This window comes from Oncorhynchus kisutch, linkage group LG17 (assembly GCF_002021735.2).
Source record: "Oncorhynchus kisutch isolate 150728-3 linkage group LG17, Okis_V2, whole genome shotgun sequence".
NCBI classification, from domain to species: Eukaryota; Metazoa; Chordata; class Actinopteri; order Salmoniformes; family Salmonidae; genus Oncorhynchus; species Oncorhynchus kisutch.
Genome location: NC_034190.2, coordinates 885,022 through 908,470, shown reverse-complemented (window position 1 = coordinate 908,470; position 23,449 = coordinate 885,022). Strand labels below are relative to the sequence as shown.

General features: G+C 49.4%; 1 protein-coding gene across 1 annotated transcript in view; it reads left to right on the top strand.

Moving 5' to 3' along the window:
• LOC109886786 (protein CBFA2T1-like) overlaps positions 1-23,449 on the top strand; it is a 246,884-nt gene that overhangs the window by 135,472 nt on the left and 87,963 nt on the right. Inside the window, 1 exon segment of the mRNA XM_031794995.1 lies at positions 22,570-22,659. Coding sequence (XP_031650855.1) covers positions 22,570-22,659 — 90 coding nt within the window.

Genomic DNA, 23,449 nt, shown 5'->3' with positions numbered 1-23,449 from the left:
ATGTTACAGGGTGGGGGAGTTCTATCCTCTCCTCTTAGCTGAGATGTTACAGGGTGGGGGAGTTCTATCCTCTCCTCTTAGCTGAGATGTTACAGGGTGGGGGAGTTCTATCCTCTCCTCTTAGCTGAGATGTTACAGGGTGGGGGAGTTCTATCCTCTCCTCTTAGCTGAGATGTTACAGGGTGGGGGAGTTCTATCCTCTCCTCTCCTCTTAGCTGAGATGTTACAGGGTGGGGGAGTTCTCTCCTCTCCTCTCCTCTTAGCTGAGATGTTACAGGGTGGGGGGAGTTCTATCCTCTCCTCTCCTCTTAGCTGAGATGTTACAGGGTGGGGGAGTTCTATCCTCTCCTCTTAGCTGAGATGTTACAGGGTGGGGGAGTTCTATCCTCTCCTCTTAGCTGAGGTGTTACAGGGTGGGGGGAGTTCTATCCTCTCCTCTCCTCTTAGCTGAGATGTTACAGGGTGGGGGAGTTCTATCCTCTCCTCTCCTCTTAGCTGAGATGTTACAGGGTGGTGGAGTTCTATCCTCTCCTCTTAGCTGAGATGTTACAGGGTGGGGGAGTTCTATCCTCTCCTCTTAGCTGAGATGTTACAGGGTGGGGGAGTTCTATCCTCTCCTCTTAGCTGAGGTGTTACAGGGTGGGGGGAGTTCTATCCTCTCCTCTCCTCTTAGCTGAGATGTTACAGGGTGGGGGAGTTCTATCCTCTCCTCTTAGCTGAGATGTTACAGGGTGGTGGAGTTCTATCCTCTCCTCTTAGCTGAGATGTTACAGGGTGGGGGAGTTCTATCCTCTCCTCTTAGCTGAGATGTTACAGGGTGGGGGGAGTTCTATCCTCTCCTCTTAGCTGAGATGTTACAGGGTGGGGGAGTTCTATCCTCTCCTCTCCTCTTAGCTGAGATGTTACAGGGTGGGGGAGTTCTATCCTCTCCTCTCCTCTTAGCTGAGATGTTACAGGGTGGGGGAGTTCTATCCTCTCCTCTTAGCTGAGATGTTACAGGGTGGGGGAGTTCTATCCTCTCCTCTTAGCTGAGATGTTACAGGGTGATGGAGTTCTATCCTCTCCTCTTAGCTGAGATGTTACAGGGTGGGGGAGTTCTATCCTCTCCTCTTAGCTGAGATGTTACAGGGTGGGGGAGTTCTATCCTCTCCTCTTAGCTGAGATGTTACAGGGTGGGGGAGTTCTATCCTCTCCTCTCCTCTTAGCTGAGATGTTACAGGGTGGGGGAGTTCTATCCTCTCCTCTTAGCTGAGATGCTACAGGGTGGGGGAGTTCTATCCTCTCCTCTTAGCTGAGATGTTACAGGGTGGGGGAGTTCTATCCTCTCCTCTTAGCTGAGATGTTACAGGGTGGGGGAGTTCTATCCTCTCCTCCTTTTATATTGTCAGTGTGTCTTCATGTACCACCAATGTTTTCTCCTGGTCTCCCCTTGGCCTCCGTACCACACACACACATGCACACATGCACTCAGAACCCCCCCCCCCCCCACACACACACCCCCCTTCCATAGCTCTTTATTATGTGTTCCCCTCTCTCCCTTATTGAAAAGAGAGGGATTAGTAGAGTTGGCACTGTAGAGAGACACACAGAGACTCAAGAGGTTCCCTCTAAACATGGACACAGAGACAGACTGAGGCTCAGGAGGTTCCCTCTAAACATGGACACACAGAGACAGACTGAGGCTCAGGAGGTTCCCTCTAAACATGGACACACAGAGACAGACTGAGGCTCAGGAGGTTCCCTCTAAACATGGACACACAGAGACAGACTGAGGCTCAGGAGGTTCCCTCTAAACATGGACACACAGAGACTCAGGAGGTTCCCTCTAAACATGGACACACAGAGACAGACTGAGGCTCAGGAGGTTCCCTCTAAACATGGACACACAGAGACAGACTGAGGCTCAGGAGGTTCCCTCTAAACATGGACACACAGAGACAGACAGAGGCTCAAGAGGTTCCCTCTAAACATGGACACACAGAGACACAGGAGGTTCCCTCTAAACATGGACACACAGAGACAGACTGAGACTCAGGAGGTTCCCTCTAAACATGGACACACAGAGACAGACAGACAGAGACTCAGGAGGTTCCCTCTGAACATGGACACACAGAGACAGAGAGACAGAGGCTCAGGAGGTTCCCTCTAAACATGGACACACAGAGACAGAGAGAGAAAGACTCAGGAGGTTCCCTCTAAACATGGACACACACAGAGAGACAGAGAGACAGAGAGAGACTCAGGAGGTTCCCTCTAAACAAGGACACACACAGAGACAGAGAGACCGAGAGAGGGGGAGACTCAGGAGGTTCCCTGTAACCAAGAACACACACAGAGACAGAGAGACAGAGAGATAGACTCAGGAGGTTCCCTCTAAACATGGACACACACAGAGAGACAGAGGCTCAGGAGCATCAGTCTAAACACTCTGGTCCAACACATGTTAAAGGAAGTCAACCAGGACCACATTGAGAGATTGGAAAATATCATCTGGAAATAATAATAAATGTTCTCAGGCTGTTATAGATAAATGGTTTTAAAAAAGTAGTTCCAGTGTCCATGGAGACACATACACATAGAGACACATACACATAGAGACACATACACATAGAGACACATACACATAGAGACACATACACATAGAGACACATACACATAGAGACACATACCAGCTCTGCTGGAACTACTGCTACTACCAGCTCTGCTGGAACTACTGCTACTACCAGCTCTACTGGTACTACTGCTACTACCAGCTCTACTGGTAGTACTGCTACTACCAGCTCTGCTGGAACTACTGCTACTACCAGCTCTGCTGGAACTACTGCTACTACCAGCTCTACTGGTACTACTGCTACTACCAGCTCTACTGGTACTACTGCTACTACCAGCTCTACTGGTACTACTGCTACCAGTAGAGCTTACCCAGGAAAACACCAAGCTACTGTCCCCTTACCTGGGAAAACACCAAGCTACTGGCCCCTTACCCAGGAAAACACCAAGCTACTGACCCCTTACCTGGGAAAGCACCAAGCTACTGTCCCCTTACCCAGGAAAACACCAAGCTACTGTCCCCTAAACCAGGAAAACACCAAGCTACTGTCCCCTTACCCAGGAAAGCACCAAGCTACTGTCCCCTTACCCAGGAAAGCACCAAGCTACTGTCCCCTTACCCAGGAAAGCACCAAGCTACTGTCCCCTTACCCAGGAAAGCACCAAGCTACTGTCCCCTTACCCAGGAAAGCACCAAGCTACTGTCCCCTTACTCAGGAAAGCACCAAGCTACTGTCCCCTTACCCGGGAAAGCACCAAGCTACTGCCCCCTTACCAGGGAAAGCACCAAGCTACTGCCCCCTTACCTGGGAAAGCACCAAGCTACTGGCCCTTACCTGGGAAAGCACCAAGCTACTGTCCCCTTACCCAGGAAAGCACCAAGCTACTGCCTCCTTACCCAGGAAAACCCCAAGCTACTGCCCCCCTTACCCAGCACAACACCAAGCTACTGCCCCCTTACCCAGGAAAGCACCAAGCTACTGCCCCCTTACCTGTGAAAGCACCAAGCTACTACCCCTTACCTGGGAAAGCACCAAGCTACTGCCCCCCTTACCCAGGAAAGCACCAAGCTACTGTCCCTTACTCAAGAAAACACCAAGCTACTGTCCCTTACCCAGGAAAACACCATGCTACTGTCCCCTTACCCAGGAAAACACCAAGCTACTGTCCCCTTACCTGGGAAAGCACCAAGCTCCTGCCTCCTTACCCAGGAAAGCACCAAGCTACTGGCCCCTTACCTGGGAAAGCACCAAGCTACTGCCCCTTACCCAGGAAAGCACCAAGCTACTGCCCCTTACCCAGGAAAGCACCAAGCTACTGTCCCCTTACCTGGGAAAGCACCAAGCTACTGGCCCCTTACCTGGGAAAGCACCAAGCTACTCCCCCTTATCCGGGAAAGCACCAAGCTACTGCCCCTTACCCAGGAAAGCACCAAGCTACTGCCCTCTTAACCAGGAAAGCACCAAGCTACTGCCCCCTTACCTGGGAAAGTACCAAGCTACTGCCTCCTTACCCAGGAAAGCACCAAGCTACTGCCTCCTTACCCAGGAAGACCCCAAGCTACTGCCCCCCTTACCCAGAACAACACCAAGCTACTGCCCCTTACCCAGGAAAGCACCAAGCTACTGCCCCCTTACCTGGGAAAGCACCAAGCTATTACCCCTTACCTGGGAAAGCACCAAGCTACTGCCCCCTTACCCAGACAAACACTAAGCTACTGCCCCTTACCTGGGAAAACACCAAGCTACTACCCCTTACCTGGGAAAGCACCAAGCTACTACCCCTTACCTGGGGAAGCACCAAGCTACTGCCCCCTTACCCAGGAAAACACCAAGCTACTGCCCCTTACATGGGAAAACACCAGGCTACTACCCCTTACCTGGGAAAGCACCAAGCTACTACCCCTTACCTGGGAAAGCACCAAGCTACTACCCCTTACCTGGGAAAGCACCAAGCTACTGCCCCCTTACCTGGGAAAGCACCAAGCTACTGTCCCCTTACCCAGGAAAGCACCAAGCTACTGCCCCTTACCCAGGAAAGCACCAAGCTACTGCCCCTTACCCAGGAAAGCACCAAGCTACTGGCCCCTTACCTGGGAAAGCACCAAGCTACTGGCCCCTTACCTGGGAAAGCACCAAGCTACTGCCCCCTTACCTGGGAAAGCACCAAGCTAATGCCCCCTTACCTGGGAAAGCACCAAGCTAATGCCCCCTTACCTGGGAAAGCACCAAGCTACTGCCCCTTATCCGGGAAAGCACCAAGCTACTGCCCCTTACCCAGGAAAGCACCAAGCTACTGGCCCCTTACCTGGGAAAGCACCAAGCTACTGCCCCCTTACCTGGGAAAGCACCAAGCTACTGCCCCCTTACCTGGGAAAGCACCAAGCTACTGCCCCCTTACCTGGGAAAGCACCAAGCTACTGCCCCTTATCCGGGAAAGCACCAAGCTACTGGCCCCTTACCTGGGAAAGCACCAAGCTACTGCCCCCTTACCTGGGAAAGCACCAAGCTACTGCCCCTTACCCAGGAAAGCACCAAGCTACTGCCCCTTACCCAGGAAAGCACCAAGCTACTGTCCCCTTACCTGGGAAAGCACCAAGCTACTGGCCCCTTACCTGGGAAAGCACCAAGCTACTCCCCCTTATCCGGGAAAGCACCAAGCTACTGCCCCTTACCCAGGAAAGCACCAAGCTACTGCCCTCTTAACCAGGAAAGCACCAAGCTACTGCCCCCTTACCTGGGAAAGTACCAAGCTACTGCCTCCTTACCCAGGAAAGCACCAAGCTACTGCCTCCTTACCCAGGAAGACCCCAAGCTACTGCCCCCCTTACCCAGAACAACACCAAGCTACTGCCCCTTACCCAGGAAAGCACCAAGCTACTGCCCCCTTACCTGGGAAAGCACCAAGCTATTACCCCTTACCTGGGAAAGCACCAAGCTACTGCCCCCTTACCCAGACAAACACTAAGCTACTGCCCCTTACCTGGGAAAACACCAAGCTACTACCCCTTACCTGGGAAAGCACCAAGCTACTACCCCTTACCTGGGGAAGCACCAAGCTACTGCCCCCTTACCCAGGAAAACACCAAGCTACTGCCCCTTACATGGGAAAACACCAGGCTACTACCCCTTACCTGGGAAAGCACCAAGCTACTACCCCTTACCTGGGAAAGCACCAAGCTACTACCCCTTACCTGGGAAAGCACCAAGCTACTGCCCCCTTACCTGGGAAAGCACCAAGCTACTGTCCCCTTACCCAGGAAAGCACCAAGCTACTGCCCCTTACCCAGGAAAGCACCAAGCTACTGCCCCTTACCCAGGAAAGCACCAAGCTACTGGCCCCTTACCTGGGAAAGCACCAAGCTACTGGCCCCTTACCTGGGAAAGCACCAAGCTACTGCCCCCTTACCTGGGAAAGCACCAAGCTAATGCCCCCTTACCTGGGAAAGCACCAAGCTACTGCCCCCTTACCTGGGAAAGCACCAAGCTACTGCCCCTTACCCAGGAAAGCACCAAGCTACTGCCCCTTACCCAGGAAAGCACCAAGCTACTGTCCCCTTACCTGGGAAAGCACCAAGCTACTGGCCCCTTACCTGGGAAAGCACCAAGCTACTCCCCCTTATCCGGGAAAGCACCAAGCTACTGCCCCTTACCCAGGAAAGCACCAAGCTACTGCCCTCTTAACCAGGAAAGCACCAAGCTACTGCCCCCTTACCTGGGAAAGTACCAAGCTACTGCCTCCTTACCCAGGAAAGCACCAAGCTACTGCCTCCTTACCCAGGAAGACCCCAAGCTACTGCCCCCCTTACCCAGAACAACACCAAGCTACTGCCCCTTACCCAGGAAAGCACCAAGCTACTGCCCCCTTACCTGGGAAAGCACCAAGCTATTACCCCTTACCTGGGAAAGCACCAAGCTACTGCCCCCTTACCCAGACAAACACTAAGCTACTGCCCCTTACCTGGGAAAACACCAAGCTACTACCCCTTACCTGGGAAAGCACCAAGCTACTACCCCTTACCTGGGGAAGCACCAAGCTACTGCCCCCTTACCCAGGAAAACACCAAGCTACTGCCCCTTACATGGGAAAACACCAGGCTACTACCCCTTACCTGGGAAAGCACCAAGCTACTACCCCTTACCTGGGAAAGCACCAAGCTACTACCCCTTACCTGGGAAAGCACCAAGCTACTGCCCCCTTACCTGGGAAAGCACCAAGCTACTGTCCCCTTACCCAGGAAAGCACCAAGCTACTGCCCCTTACCCAGGAAAGCACCAAGCTACTGCCCCTTACCCAGGAAAGCACCAAGCTACTGGCCCCTTACCTGGGAAAGCACCAAGCTACTGGCCCCTTACCTGGGAAAGCACCAAGCTACTGCCCCCTTACCTGGGAAAGCACCAAGCTAATGCCCCCTTACCTGGGAAAGCACCAAGCTAATGCCCCCTTACCTGGGAAAGCACCAAGCTACTGCCCCTTATCCGGGAAAGCACCAAGCTACTGCCCCTTACCCAGGAAAGCACCAAGCTACTGGCCCCTTACCTGGGAAAGCACCAAGCTACTGCCCCCTTACCTGGGAAAGCACCAAGCTACTGCCCCCGTACCTGGGAAAGCACCAAGCTACTGCCCCCTTACCTGGGAAAGCACCAAGCTACTGCCCCCTTACCTGGGAAAGCACCAAGCTACTGCCCCTTATCCGGGAAAACACCAAGCTACTGGCCCCTTACCTGGGAAAGCACCAAGCTACTGCCCCCTTACCTGGGAAAGCACCAAGCTACTGCCCCCTTACCCGGGAAAGCACCAAGCTACTGGTCCCTTACCTGGAAAAACACCGAACAACAGACAGGGACGTCGGGCCAGCGAAAAGGTGCAAAAATGAGAACTACATTGATTTGGGGTTCACTTATATTGGGAGTAGTGCCTTTCCTCAGCCACAGTGTGTTATATGTGCAAAAGTACTATCTCACAACTCAAGGAAACTCTTCTTCAGTCATTTAGAAACAAAACATGACAATTTCGAAAAATAAGCCGCAGGAGTTTTTTGAGTGAGAATTGACACGACTTGAGTAGTAAGACATGTATAAAATCAACAGATGATTAATATAATTAAAATAACATGAATAAGAAGGGGCTAGAAGTGTCTTACATGGTGCCGAGTTGCTGGGACAGGCAAGCCCCTATTGTGGAGGACTTAATTCTTCCTGCTGCCGCGGATATGGCTGGGACAGGCAAGCCCCTAGTGTGGAGGACTTAATTCGTCCTGCTGCTGCGGATATGGCTGGGACAGGCAAGCCCCTAGTGTGGAGGACTTAATTCGTCCTGCTGCTGCGGATATGGCTGGGACAATGCTGGGGGAAAAGGCCAAGACAAACTATACAGACAATGCCTTTATCAAACAACACTGTTTCACGACGCATCAGTGACATGGCAGGAGATGTTTTGAAACAATTACTGCTTCACATACAAGCCAGTGAATTCTATGTGTTACAGCTGGATGGGTAAACAGGCCTGGCACAGCTCCTGGTATATGTCTGTTACAGCTGGATGAGTCAACAGACGTGGCACAGCTCCTGGTATATGTCTGTTACAGCTGGATGAGTAAACAGGCCTGGCATATGTCTGTTACAGCTGGATGAGTCAACAGACGTGGTGGGCCTGGCACAGCTCCTGGTATATGTCTGTTACAGCTGGATGAGTCAACAGGCCTGGCACAGCTCCTGGTATATGTCTGTTACAGCTGGATGAGTCAACAGGGCCTGGCACAACTCCTGGTATATGTCGGTTACAGCTGGATGAGTCAACAGACGTGGAGGACCTGGCACAGCTCCTGGTATATGTCTGTTACAGCTGGATGAGTCAACAGACGTGGTGGGGCCTGACACAGCTCCTGGTATTTGTCGGTTACTGCTGGATGAGTCAACAGACGTGGTGGGGCCTGACACAGCTCCTGGTGGGCCTGACACAGCTCCTGGTATATGTCTGTTACAGCTGGATGAGTCAACAGACGTGGAGGGCCTGGCACAGCTCCTGGTATATGTCTGTTACAGCTGGATGAGTCAACAGATGTGGTGGTGCCTGACACAGCTCCTGGTATATGTCTGTTACAGCTGGATGAGTCAACAGACTTGGTGGGCCTGACACAGCTCCTGGTATATGTCTGTTACAGCTGGATGAGTCAACAGACGTGGTGGGCCTGGCACAGCTCCTGGTAAATGTCTGTTACAGCTGGATGAGTCAACAGACCAGGCCTGGCACAGCTCCTGGTAAATGTCTGTTACAGCTGGATGAGTCAACAGGCCTGGCACAGCTCCTGGTATATGTCTGTTACAGCTGGATGAGTCAACAGACCAGGCCTGGCACAGCTCCTGGTATATGTCTGTTACAGCTGGATGAGTCAACAGGCCTGGTACAGCTCCTCGTATATGTCTGTTACAGCTGGATGAGTCAACAGACTTGGTGGGCCTGACACAGCTCCTGGTATATGTCTGTTACAGCTGGATGAGTCAACAGACGTGGAGGGCCTGGCACAGCTCCTGGTATATGTCTGTTACAGCTGGATGAGTCAACAGGCCTGGCACAGCTCCTGGTATATGTCTGTTACAGCTGGATGAGTCAACAGATGTGGTGGTGCCTGACACAGCTCCTGGTATTTGTCTGTTACTGCTGGATGAGTCAACAGATGTGGCGGGCCTGGCACAGCTCCTGGTATATGTCTGTTACAGCTGGATGAGTCAACAGGCCTGGCACAGCTCCTGGTATATGTCTGTTACAGCTGGATGAGTCAACAGACGTGGAGGGCCTGGCACAGCTCCTGGTATATGTCTGTTACAGCTGGATGAGTCAACAGACGTGGTGGGCCTGGCACAGCTCCTGGTAAATGTCTGTTACAGCTGGATGAGTCAACAGGCCTGGCACAGCTCCTGGTATATGTCTGTTACAGCTGGATGAGTCAACAGACCAGGCCTGGCTCAGCTCCTGGTATATGTCTGTTACAGCTGGATGAGTCAACAGGCCTGGCACAGCTCCTGGTATATGTCTGTTACAGCTGGATGAGTCAACAGGCCTGGCACAGCTCCTGGTATATGTCTGTTACAGCTGGATGAGTCAACAGGCCTGGCACAGCTCCTGGTATATGTCTGTTACAGCTGGATGAGTCAACAGGCCTGGCACAGCTCCTGGTATATGTCTGTTACAGCTGGATGAGTCAACAGGCCTGGCACAGCTCCTGGTATATGTCTGTTACAGCTGGATGAGTCAACAGACACCTGGCTCAGCTCCTGGTATATGTCTGTTACAGCTGGATGAGTCAACAGACACCTGGCTCAGCTCCTGGTATATGTCTGTTACAGCTGGATGAGTCAACAGACGTGGTGGGCCTGGCACAGCTCCTGGTATATGTCTGTTACAGCTGGATGAGTCAACAGGCCTGGCACAGCTCCTGGTATATGTCTGTTACAGCTGGATGAGTCAACAGGCCTGGCTCAGCTCCTGGTATATGTCTGTTACAGCTGGATGAGTCAACAGGCCTGGCACAGCTCCTGGTATATGTCTGTTACAGCTGGATGAGTCAACAGGGCCTGGCACAACTCCTGGTATATGTCTGTTACAGCTGGATGAGTCAACAGGCCTGGCACAGCACCTGGTATATGTCTGTTACAGCTGGATGAGTCAACAGGCCTGGCACAGCTCCTGGTATATGTCTGTTACGTTTATGGGGGGTCAATTAAGGAAGACATCCTCTTCTGCAAACCACTGGTAACCAGGGCAACAGGAGAGGATATTTTTAAAGTACTGGACAGCTTTGTGACATCAAATGGACTTTGGTCAAGATGTGTTGGTGTCTGTACTGATGGCACAAAAGCCATGACAGGGAGACAGTGGAGTGGTAACGCACGTGCAAGCAGTTTCTCCCGACGCCACTTGGGTACACTGCAGCATCCACCGAGAGGCTCTTGGGTACACTGCAGCATCCGCCGAGAGGCTCTTGCTGCCAAGGGAATGCCTGACAGCTTGAAAGATGTTTTGGACACTACAGTAAAAATTGTTAACTTTGTTAAAGCAAAAGGCCCCTGAACTCTTGTTTATTTTCTGCGTTATGCAATGATATGAACAGCGACCATGTAACGCTTTTACAACAGAAGTGCGCTGGTTATCAAGGGTGAAAGTATTGACACGTTTTTTTTAAATTGAGAGACGAGCTTTCTTTACTTCTTTACCATCATTTTCACTTGTCCGCTTCCATGATGACAGTAACGCTCCTCGTCTTACTCTGATGAGGAGTAAGAGAGGTCGGACCAATTTGCAGCGTGCTAAGTGTCCATTTTAATAAGACAAACTGAACGCTACAAAAATACAAAATAACAAAGTGAAACAAATGAAACAGTCCCATGTAACAAACACTATCACTGAAAATAATCACCCACAACTCAAAAGTGAAACCAGGCTACCTAAATATGGTTCTCAATCAGGGACAACGATAAACAGCTGCCACAGATTGAGAACCATACCAGGCCAAACACAGAAATCCAAAAACATAGAAAAAGGAACATAGACAACCCACCCAACTCACGCCCTGACCATACTAAAACAAAGACATAACAATAGAACTAAGGTCAGAACGTGACAATGACGAGTTTCTCACATGACTGGCCTATCTGGGTGATGTTTTTTCTCGCCTGAATGATCTGAATCTAGGATCACAGGGACTCTCCACAACTATATTCAAAGTGCGGAACAAAATTGAGCCTATGATTAAGAAGTTGAAGCTCTTCTCTGTCTGCATTAACAAGGACAACACACAGGTCTTTCCATCATTGTATGATTTCTTTGTGTGCAAATGAACTGAAGCTTAGGGAACGTGATATAGCAAAGCCCCTGAATGAGTTGGGTATTACGCATCTGAAAACAGATGACACGAACGTCTGGATTCCTTTTCATGCATCCAGTCCACTTACCGATATCTGAACAACAGAGCCTCGTCAAAATTGCAACAAACGGTTCTGTGAAAATTGAATTGAATCAGAAGCCGCAGCCAGATTTCCTGATAGGGCTGCGCTCAGAGTATCCTGCCTTGGCAAATCGTGCTGTTAAGACACTGATGCCCTTTGCAACCACGTACCTATGTGAGAGTGGATTCTCGGCCCTCACTAGCATGAAAACGAAATTCAGGCACAGACTGTGTGTGGAAAATGATTTAAGACAGACACTCTCTCCAATACAACCCACCATTGCAGAGTTATGTGCATCTTTTCAAGCCCTTCTCATTAACCTGTGGTGTGTTATTCATTTGATTAACAAATACAGTTTCACATGTAAATAAATAGCAAAATGATTGATTATTATTATAGTATTATTTGTGCCCTGGTCCTATAAGAGCTCTTTATCACTTCCCACAACCCGGGTTGTGACAAAAACACACTCATTCTGATGTTGAATAAATGTATAGTATAGTGTGTGTGTGTGTGTGTGTGTGTGGCAGGCTTACAATGATGGCAAAAAAACACCATTTGAGAGTGAGCTGATCCTGGTGCTAGAGGGAGTACTGCTGACCCTGGTGCTAGAGGGGGTACAGCTGACCCTGGTGCTAGAGGGGGTACAGCTGGAGGTTGAATGTTTGAAGGGGTACGGGACTATAAAAAGAAAGAAAACATTTTGGGAACCACTGCTGTAGAGACAGAGCTGAATCACTGTGGTGTTATGTTCCAAAATGGCACCCATCCCCACTGCTGTAGAGACAGAGCTGAATCACTGTGGTGTTATGTTCCAAAATGGCACCCATCCCCACTGCTGTAGAGACAGAGCTGAATCACTGTGGTGTTATGTTCCAAAATGGCACCCATCCCCACTGCTGTAGAGACACAGCTGAATCACTGTGGTGTTATGTTCCAAAATGGCACCCATCCCCACTGCTGTAGAGACAGAGCTGAATCACTGTGGTGTTATGTTCCAAAATGGCACCCATCCCCACTGCTGTAGAGACACAGCTGAATCACTGTGGTGTTATGTTCCAAAATGGCACCCATCCCCACTGCTGTAGAGACACAGCTGAATCACTGTGGTGTTATGTTCCAAAATGGCACCCATCCCCACTGCTGTAGAGACACAGCTGAATCACTGTGGTGTTATGTTCCAAAATGGCACCCATCCCCACTGCTGTAGAGACACAGCTGAATCACTGTGGTGTTATGTTCCAAAATGGCACCCATCCCCACTGCTGTAGAGACACAGCTGAATCACTGTGGTGTTATGTTCCAAAATGGCACCCATCCCCACTGCTGTAGAGACACAGCTGAATCACTGTGGTGTTATGTTCCAAAATGGCACCCATCCCCACTGCTGTAGAGACACAGCTGAATCACTGTGGTGTTATGTTCCAAAATGGCACCCATCCCCACTGCTGTAGAGACACAGCTGAATCACTGTGGTGTTATGTTCCAAAATGGCACCCATCCCCACTGCTGTAGAGACACAGCTGAATCACTGTGGTGTTATGTTCCAAAATGGCACCCATCCCCACTGCTGTAGAGACACAGCTGAATCACTGTGGTGTTATGTTCCAAAATGGCACCCATCCCCACTGCTGTAGAGACACAGCTGAATCACTGTGGTGTTATGTTCCAAAATGGCACCCATCCCCACTGCTGTAGAGACACAGCTGAATCACTGTGGTGTTATGTTCCAAAATGGCACCCATCCCCACTGCTGTAGAGACAGAGCTGAATCACTGTGGTGTTATGTTCCAAAATGGCACCCATCCCCACTGCTGTAGAGACACAGCTGAATCACTGTGGTGTTATGTTCCAAAATGGCACCCATCCCCACTGCTGTAGAGACACAGCTGAATCACTGTGGTGTTATGTTCCAAAATGGCACCCATCCCCACTGCTGTAGAGACACAGCTGAATCACTGTGGTGTTATGTTCCAAAATGGCACCCATCCCCACTGCTGTAGAGACACAGCTGAATCACTGTGGTGTTATGTTCCAAAATGGCACCCATCCCCACTGCTGTAGAGACACAGTTGTACTGAATCACTGTGGTGTTTTGTTCCAAAATGGCACCCATCCCCACTGCTGTAGAGACACAGCTGAATCACTGTGGTGTTATGTTCCAAAATGGCACCCATCCCCACTGCTGTAGAGACACAGCTGAATCACTGTGGTGTTATGTTCCAAAATGGCACCCATCCCCACTGCTGTAGAGACACAGCTGAATCACTGTGGTGTTATGTTCCAAAATGGCACCCATCCCCACTGCTGTAGAGACACAGCTGAATCACTGTGGTGTTATGTTCCAAAATGGCACCCATCCCCACTGCTGTAGAGACACAGCTGAATCACTGTGGTGTTATGTTCCAAAATGGCACCCATCCCCACTGCTGTAGAGACACAGCTGAATCACTGTGGTGTTATGTTCCAAAATGGCACCCATCCCCACTGCTGTAGAGACACAGCTGAATCACTGTGGTGTTATGTTCCAAAATGGCACCCATCCCCACTGCTGTAGAGACACAGCTGAATCACTGTGGTGTTATGTTCCAAAATGGCACCCATCCCCACTGCTGTAGAGACACAGCTGAATCACTGTGGTGTTATGTTCCAAAATGGCACCCATCCCCACTGCTGTAGAGACACAGCTGAATCACTGTGGTGTTATGTTCCAAAATGGCACCCATCCCCACTGCTGTAGAGACACAGCTGAATCACTGTGGTGTTATGTTCCAAAATGGCACCCATCCCCACTGCTGTAGAGACACAGCTGAATCACTGTGGTGTTATGTTCCAAAATGGCACCCATCCCCACTGCTGTAGAGACACAGCTGAATCACTGTGGTGTTATGTTCCAAAATGGCACCCATCCCCACTGCTGTAGAGACACAGTTGTACTGAATCACTGTGGTGTTTTGTTCCAAAATGGCACCCATCCCCACTGCTGTAGAGACACAGCTGAATCACTGTGGTGTTATGTTCCAAAATGGCACCCATCCCCACTGCTGTAGAGACACAGCTGAATCACTGTGGTGTTATGTTCCAAAATGGCACCCATCCCCACTGCTGTAGAGACACAGCTGAATCACTGTGGTGTTATGTTCCAAAATGGCACCCATCCCCACTGCTGTAGAGACACAGCTGAATCACTGTGGTGTTATGTTCCAAAATGGCACCCATCCCCACTGCTGTAGAGACACAGCTGAATCACTGTGGTGTTATGTTCCAAAATGGCACCCATCCCCACTGCTGTAGAGACACAGCTGAATCACTGTGGTGTTATGTTCCAAAATGGCACCCATCCCCACTGCTGTAGAGACACAGCTGAATCACTGTGGTGTTATGTTCCAAAATGGCACCCATCCCCACTGCTGTAGAGACACAGTTGTACTGAATCACTGTGGTGTTTTGTTCCAAAATGGCACCCATCCCCACTGCTGTAGAGACACAGCTGAATCACTGTGGTGTTATGTTCCAAAATGGCACCCATCCCCACTGCTGTAGAGACACAGCTGAATCACTGTGGTGTTATGTTCCAAAATGGCACCCATCCCCACTGCTGTAGAGACACAGCTGAATCACTGTGGTGTTATGTTCCAAAATGGCACCCATCCCCACTGCTGTAGAGACACAGCTGAATCACTGTGGTGTTATGTTCCAAAATGGCACCCATCCCCACTGCTGTAGAGACACAGCTGAATCACTGTGGTGTTATGTTCCAAAATGGCACCCATCCCCACTGCTGTAGAGACACAGCTGAATCACTGTGGTGTTATGTTCCAAAATGGCACCCATCCCCACTGCTGTAGAGACACAGCTGAATCACTGTGGTGTTATGTTCCAAAATGGCACCCATCCCCACTGCTGTAGAGACACAGCTGAATCACTGTGGTGTTATGTTCCAAAATGGCACCCATCCCCACTGCTGTAGAGACACAGCTGAATCACTGTGGTGTTATGTTCCAAAATGGCACCCATCCCCACTGCTGTAGAGACACAGTTGTACTGAATCACTGTGGTGTTTTGTTCCAAAATGGCACCCATCCCCACTGCTGTAGAGACACAGCTGAATCACTGTGGTGTTATGTTCCAAAATGGCACCCATCCCCACTGCTGTAGAGACACAGCTGAATCACTGTGGTGTTATGTTCCAAAATGGCACCCATCCCCACTGCTGTAGAGACACAGCTGAATCACTGTGGTGTTATGTTCCAAAATGGCACCCATCCCCACTGCTGTAGAGACACAGCTGAATCACTGTGGTGTTATGTTCCAAAATGGCACCCATCCCCACTGCTGTAGAGACACAGCTGAATCACTGTGGTGTTATGTTCCAAAATGGCACCCATCCCCACTGCTGTAGAGACACAGCTGAATCACTGTGGTGTTATGTTCCAAAATGGCACCCATCCCCACTGCTGTAGAGACACAGCTGAATCACTGTGGTGTTATGTTCCAAAATGGCACCCATCCCCACTGCTGTAGAGACACAGCTGAATCACTGTGGTGTTATGTTCCAAAATGGCACCCATCCCCACTGCTGTAGAGACACAGCTGAATCACTGTGGTGTTATGTTCCAAAATGGCACCCATCCCCACTGCTGTAGAGACACAGCTGAATCACTGTGGTGTTATGTTCCAAAATGGCACCCATCCCCACTGCTGTAGAGACACAGCTGAATCACTGTGGTGTTATGTTCCAAAATGGCACCCATCCCCACTGCTGTAGAGACACAGCTGAATCACTGTGGTGTTATGTTCCAAAATGGCACCCATCCCCACTGCTGTAGAGACACAGCTGAATCACTGTGGTGTTATGTTCCAAAATGGCACCCATCCCCACTGCTGTAGAGACACAGCTGAATCACTGTGGTGTTATGTTCCAAAATGGCACCCATCCCCACTGCTGTAGAGACACAGTTGTACTGAATCACTGTGGTGTTTTGTTCCAAAATGGCACCCATCCCCACTGCTGTAGAGACACAGCTGAATCACTGTGGTGTTATGTTCCAAAATGGCACCCATCCCCACTGCTGTAGAGACACAGCTGAATCACTGTGGTGTTATGTTCCAAAATGGCACCCATCCCCACTGCTGTAGAGACACAGCTGAATCACTGTGGTGTTATGTTCCAAAATGGCACCCATCCCCACTGCTGTAGAGACACAGCTGAATCACTGTGGTGTTATGTTCCAAAATGGCACCCATCCCCACTGCTGTAGAGACACAGCTGAATCACTGTGGTGTTATGTTCCAAAATGGCACCCATCCCCACTGCTGTAGAGACACAGCTGAATCACTGTGGTGTTATGTTCCAAAATGGCACCCATCCCCACTGCTGTAGAGACACAGCTGAATCACTGTGGTGTTATGTTCCAAAATGGCACCCATCCCCACTGCTGTAGAGACACAGCTGAATCACTGTGGTGTTATGTTCCAAAATGGCACCCATCCCCACTGCTGTAGAGACACAGTTGTACTGAATCACTGTGGTGTTTTGTTCCAAAATGGCACCCATCCCCACTGCTGTAGAGACACAGCTGAATCACTGTGGTGTTATGTTCCAAAATGGCACCCATCCCCACTGCTGTAGAGACACAGCTGAATCACTGTGGTGTTATGTTCCAAAATGGCACCCATCCCCACTGCTGTAGAGACACAGCTGAATCACTGTGGTGTTATGTTCCAAAATGGCACCCATCCCCACTGCTGTAGAGACACAGCTGAATCACTGTGGTGTTATGTTCCAAAATGGCACCCATCCCCACTGCTGTAGAGACACAGCTGAATCACTGTGGTGTTATGTTCCAAAATGGCACCCATCCCCACTGCTGTAGAGACACAGCTGAATCACTGTGGTGTTATGTTCCAAAATGGCACCCATCCCCACTGCTGTAGAGACACAGCTGAATCACTGTGGTGTTATGTTCCAAAATGGCACCCATCCCCACTGCTGTAGAGACAGAGCTGAATCACTGTGGTGTTATGTTCCAAAATGGCACCCATCCCCACTGCTGTAGAGACACAGTTGTACTGAATCACTGTGGTGTTATATTCCAAAATGGCACCCATCCCCACTGCTGTAGAGACACAGTTGTACTGAATCACTGTGGTGTTTTGTTCCAAAATGGCACCCATCCCCACTGCTGTAGAGACACAGCTGAATCACTGTGGTGTTATGTTCCAAAATGGCACCCATCCCCACTGCTGTAGAGACACAGTTGTACTGAATCACTGTGGTGTTATATTCCAAAATGGCACCCATCCCCACTGCTGTAGAGACACAGCTGAATCACTGTGGTGTTATGTTCCAAAATGGCACCCATCCCCACTGCTGTAGAGACACAGCTGAATCACTGTGGTGTTAGGTTCCAAAATGGCACCCATCCCCACTGCTGTAGAGACACAGCTGAATCACTGTGGTGTTAGGTTCCAAAATGGCACCCATCACCACTGCTGTAGAGACACATTTGTACTGAATCACTGTGGTGTTATGTTCCAAAATGGCAACCCATCCCCACTGCTATAGAGACACAGCTGAATCACTGTGGTGTTATGTTCCAAAATGGCACCCATCCCCACTGCTGTAGAGACACAGCTGAATCACTGTGGTGTTATGTTCCAAAATGGCACCCATCCCCACTGCTGTAGAGACACAGCTGAATCACTGTGGTGTTATGTTCCAAAATGGCACCCATCTCTACTGCTGTAGAGACACAGTTGTACTGAATCACTGTGGTGTTATATTCCAAATGGCACCCCATCCCCACTGCTGTAGAGACACAGCTGAATCACTGTGGTGTTATGTTCCAAAATGGCACCCATCCCCACTGCTGTAGAGACACAGCTGAATCACTGTGGTGTTATGTTCCAAAATGGCACCCATCCCCACTGCTGTAGAGACACAGCTGAATCACTGTGGTGTTATGTTCCAAAATGGCACCCATCCCCACTGCTGTAGAGACACAGCTGAATCACTGTGGTGTTATGTTCCAAAATGGCACCCATCCCCACTGCTGTAGAGACACAGCTGAATCACTGTGGTGTTATGTTCCAAAATGGCACCCATCCCCACTGCTGTAGAGACACAGCTGAATCACTGTGGTGTTATGTTCCAAAATGGCACCCATCCCCACTGCTGTAGAGACACAGCTGAATCACTGTGGTGTTATGTTCCAAAATGGCACCCATCCCCACTGCTGTAGAGACAGAGCTTAATCACTGTGGTGTTATGTTCCAAAATGGCACCCATCCCCACTGCTGTAGAGACACAGTTGTACTGAATCACTGTGGTGTTATATTCCAAAATGGCACCCATCCCCACTGCTGTAGAGACACAGTTGTACTGAATCACTGTGGTGTTTTGTTCCAAAATGGCACCCATCCCCACTGCTGTAGAGACACAGCTGAATCACTGTGGTGTTATGTTCCAAAATGGCACCCATCCCCACTGCTGTAGAGACACAGTTGTACTGAATCACTGTGGTGTTATATTCCAAAATGGCACCCATCCCCACTGCTGTAGAGACACAGCTGAATCACTGTGGTGTTATGTTCCAAAATGGCACCCATCCCCACTGCTGTAGAGACACAGCTGAATCACTGTGGTGTTAGGTTCCAAAATGGCACCCATCCCCACTGCTGTAGAGACACAGCTGAATCACTGTGGTGTTAGGTTCCAAAATGGCACCCATCACCACTGCTGTAGAGACACATTTGTACTGAATCACTGTGGTGTTATGTTCCAAAATGGCAACCCATCCCCACTGCTATAGAGACACAGCTGAATCACTGTGGTGTTATGTTCCAAAATGGCACCCATCCCCACTGCTGTAGAGACACAGCTGAATCACTGTGGTGTTATGTTCCAAAATGGCACCCATCCCCACTGCTGTAGAGACACAGCTGAATCACTGTGGTGTTATGTTCCAAAATGGCACCCCATCCCCACTGCTGTAGAGACAGAGCTGAATCACTGTGGTGTTATGTTCCAAAATGGCACCCATCCCTAATGCTGTAGAGACACAGTTGTACTGAATCACTGTGGTGTTATATTCCAAATGGCACCCCATCCCCACTGCTGTAGAGACACAGCTGAATCACTGTGGTGTTATGTTCCAAAATGGCACCCATCCCCACTGCTGTAGAGACACAGCTGAATCACTGTGGTGTTATGTTCCAAAATGGCACCCATCCCCACTGCTGTAGAGACACAGTTGTACTGAATCACTGTGGTGTTTTGTTCCAAAATGGCACCCATCCCCACTGCTGTAGAGACACAGTTGTACTGAATCACTGTGGTGTTATGTTCCAAAATGGCACCCATCCCCACTGCTGTAGAGACACAGTTGTACTGAATCACTGTGGTGTTATGTTCCAAAATGGCACCCCATCCCCACTGCTGTAGAGACACAGCTGAATCACTGTGGTGTTATGTTCCAAAATGGCACCCCATCCCCACTGCTGTAGAGACACAGCTGAATCACTGTGGTGTTATGTTCCAAAATGGCACCCCATCCCCACTGCTGTAGAGACACAGCTGAATCACTGTGGTGTTATGTTCCAAAATGGCACCCATCCCCACTGCCTTCTGAAAGTAGTCAGACCCATTGACTTTTTCCACATTTTGTTACGTTACAGCCTTATTCTAAAAATGGATTAGAAAAAGAATTCAGCAATCTACCCACAATACCCCATTAAGACAAAGCGAAAACAGTTTTTTGGACATTTTGGCAAATTCATTACAAATGAAAACAGAAATACCTCATCAGTATTCAGACCCTTTGTTATGAGACATTGAGCTCAGGTGCTTCCTGTTTCCATTGATCATCCTTGAGATGTTTCTACAACTTGATTGGAGTCCACCTGTGGTAAATTCAATTGATTGGACATGATTTGGGAAGACACACATCTGTCTATATAATGTGCCACAGTTGACAGTGCATGTCAGAGCAAAAAACAAGTTTTGAGTTCGAAGGAATTGTCTGTAGAGCTACAAGACAGGATTGTGTTGAGACACAGATCTGGGGAAGGGTACCAAAAAATGTCCACAGCATTGAAGGTCCCCAAGAACACAGTGGCCTCCATCATTCTTAAATGGAAAAAAGTTTGGAACCACCAAGACTCTTCCTAGGGCTGGCCACCCGGCCAAACTGAGCAATCGGGGGAGAAGGGCCTTGGTCAGGGAGGTGACCTATGTGGAGTTGGGAGAACCTTCCAGAAGGACAACCATCTCTGCAGCACCCCACCAATCAGGCCTTTATGGTAGAATGGCCAGACAGCAGTCACTACTCAGTGGAAGGGACTGGGAGACAAGTCAGGATTGAGGAAAAGCTGAACGGAGCAAAGTACAGAAAGATCCTTGATGAAAACCTGCTCCAGAGCACTCAGGACCTCAGACTGGGGTGAAGGTTGAAGGTTCACCTTCCAACAGAACAACGACCCTGAGCACACAGCCAAGACAACGCAGGAGTGGCTTCAGGTGTCCTTGAGTGACCCATCCAGAACCCGGATTTGAACCCGATCTAACATCTCTGGAGAGACCTGAAATTAGCTGTGCAAAGACGTTCCTCATCCAACCTGACAGACCGTGAGAGGACCTGCAGAGAAGAATGGGAGAAACTCCCCAAATACAGGTGTGCCAAGCTTATAACCTCATACCCAAGAAGACTCGAGGCTGTAATCGCTGGCAAAGGTGTTTCAACAAAGTACTGAGTAAAGGGTTTGAATACTTATGTAAATGTGATATTTCCGTAATTGTTTTTATTTTGTATTTGGTAAAAAATAAAAAATAAACTGTTTTTGCTTTGTCATTATGTGTGTAGATTGATGTAGATTGGGAAACTATTGAATCCGTTTTAGAATGAGGCTGTAACGTAACAAAATGTGGAAAAGGGGGTCTCAACACTTTCTAGTGCAATGCTTTTGACCAGAGCCCTACTCTTCTGATGTTAGTGGTGGGAATGTACATTGTATTGAGTAGAAGAGGTATCTAAACTAGCTCTGTCTCCCTAGACTTTCACTGTGTCTCTCCATATGTCTTCTATTAAACTAAAATCATTCAATCCTTGGCAGGACATGCTTCCAATAACTTATTATCATATAATGTATTCCATATGTATTCAGGTCTCTCTCTCTCTCTCTGTTCTCTCTGTTCTCTCTCTCTCTGTTCTCTCTCCCCTCCCCTCCCCTCTCTCTCTCTCTCTCACTCTCACTCTCACTCTCACTCTCACTCTCACTCCCCTCCCTCTCTCTCTCTCTGTTCTCACTCTCTGTTCTCACTCTCTGTTCTCTCTCTCTGTTCTCTCTCTCTCTCTCTCTCTCTCTCTCTCTCTCTCTCTCTCTCTCTCCCCTCCCTCTCTCTCTCTCTGTTCTCACTCTCTGTTCTCTCTCTCTCTCTCTCTCTCTCTCTCTGTCTCTCTCTGTTCTCTCTCTCCCCTCCCTCTCTCTCTGTTCTCACTTTCTGTTCTCTCTCTCTGTTCTCTCTCTCTGTTCTCTCTCTCCCCTCCCTCTCTCTCTGTTCTCTCTCTCTCTCTCTGTTCTCTCTCTCTCTCTGTTCTCCCTCTCTCTCTGTTCTCTCTCTCTCTCTCTCTCTCTGTTCTCTCTCTCTCTGTTCTCTCTCTGTCTCTGTTCTCTCTCTCTCTCTCTCTCTCTCTCTCTCTCTTCTCTCTGTTCTCTCTCCCCTCCCTCTCTCTCTCTCTCTCTGTCTCTCTCTGTTCTCTCTCTCCCCTCCCTCTCTCTCTGTTCTCACTTTCTGTTCTCTCTCTCTCTCTCTGTTCTCTCTCTGTTCTCTCTCTCCCCTCCCTCTCTCTCTCTCTCTCTCTCTCTCTCTCTCTCTCTCTCTCTCTCTCTCTTCTCTCTGTTCTCTCTCCCCTCCCTCTCTCTCTCTCACTCCCCTCCCTCTCTCTCTGTTCTCACTCTCTGTTCTCTCTCTCTCTCTCTCTCTCTCTCTCTCTCTCTCTCTCTGTCTCTCTCTGTTCTCTCTCTCCCCTCCCTCTCTCTCTGTTCTCTCTCTCCCTCTCTGTCTCTGACCCAGAATTCCACGTTGACTATAGAGGAATTCCACTCCAAGCTCCAAGAAGCGACCAACTTCCCGCTCCGACCCTTCGTCATCCCGTTCCTGAAGGTACATAGTGTTTCCACAAGGGTACTGCACATCATTGTAAGCCTGCCACACACACACACACAGCACACACACACACACACACACACAACACAACACAACACAACACAACACAACACACACACACACACAGCACACACACACACACAACACACACACACACACACACACAGCACACACACACACACAGCACACACACACACACGCCCCTCCACAGATCTGGAAACCACTTACCCAGCCGCAGAGCTGAGACACAGAGATACATATTTCCACTAGTCTGTTTTCCCCCTCATTCCTTGGATGGAAGGAACGCGGCATGCAGGCCATAGTATATTCCCTAAATGGCTACATGATTTCCCCATGACATACAGTCAATAATACAGTATAAACAAGTCTAAATACGATGTGAGCAAATGAGGTGAGATAAGGGAGGTAAAGGCAAAAAAAGGCCATGGTGGCAAAGTAAATACAATATAGCAAGTAAAACACTGGAATGGTAGATTTGCAATGGAAGAATGTGCAAAGTAGAAATAAAAATAATGGGGTGCAAAGGAGCAAAATAAATAAATAAATTAAATACAGTTGGGAAAGAGGTAGTTGTTTGGGCTAAATTATAGGTGGGCTATGTACAGGTGCAGTAATCTGTGAGCTGCTCTGACAGTTGGTGCTTAAAGCTAGTGAGGGAGATAAGTGTTTCCAGTTTCAGAGATTTTTGTAGTTCGTTCCAGTCATTGGCAGCAGAGAACTGGAAGGAGAGGCGGCCGAAGAAAGAATTGGTTTTGGGGGTGACTAG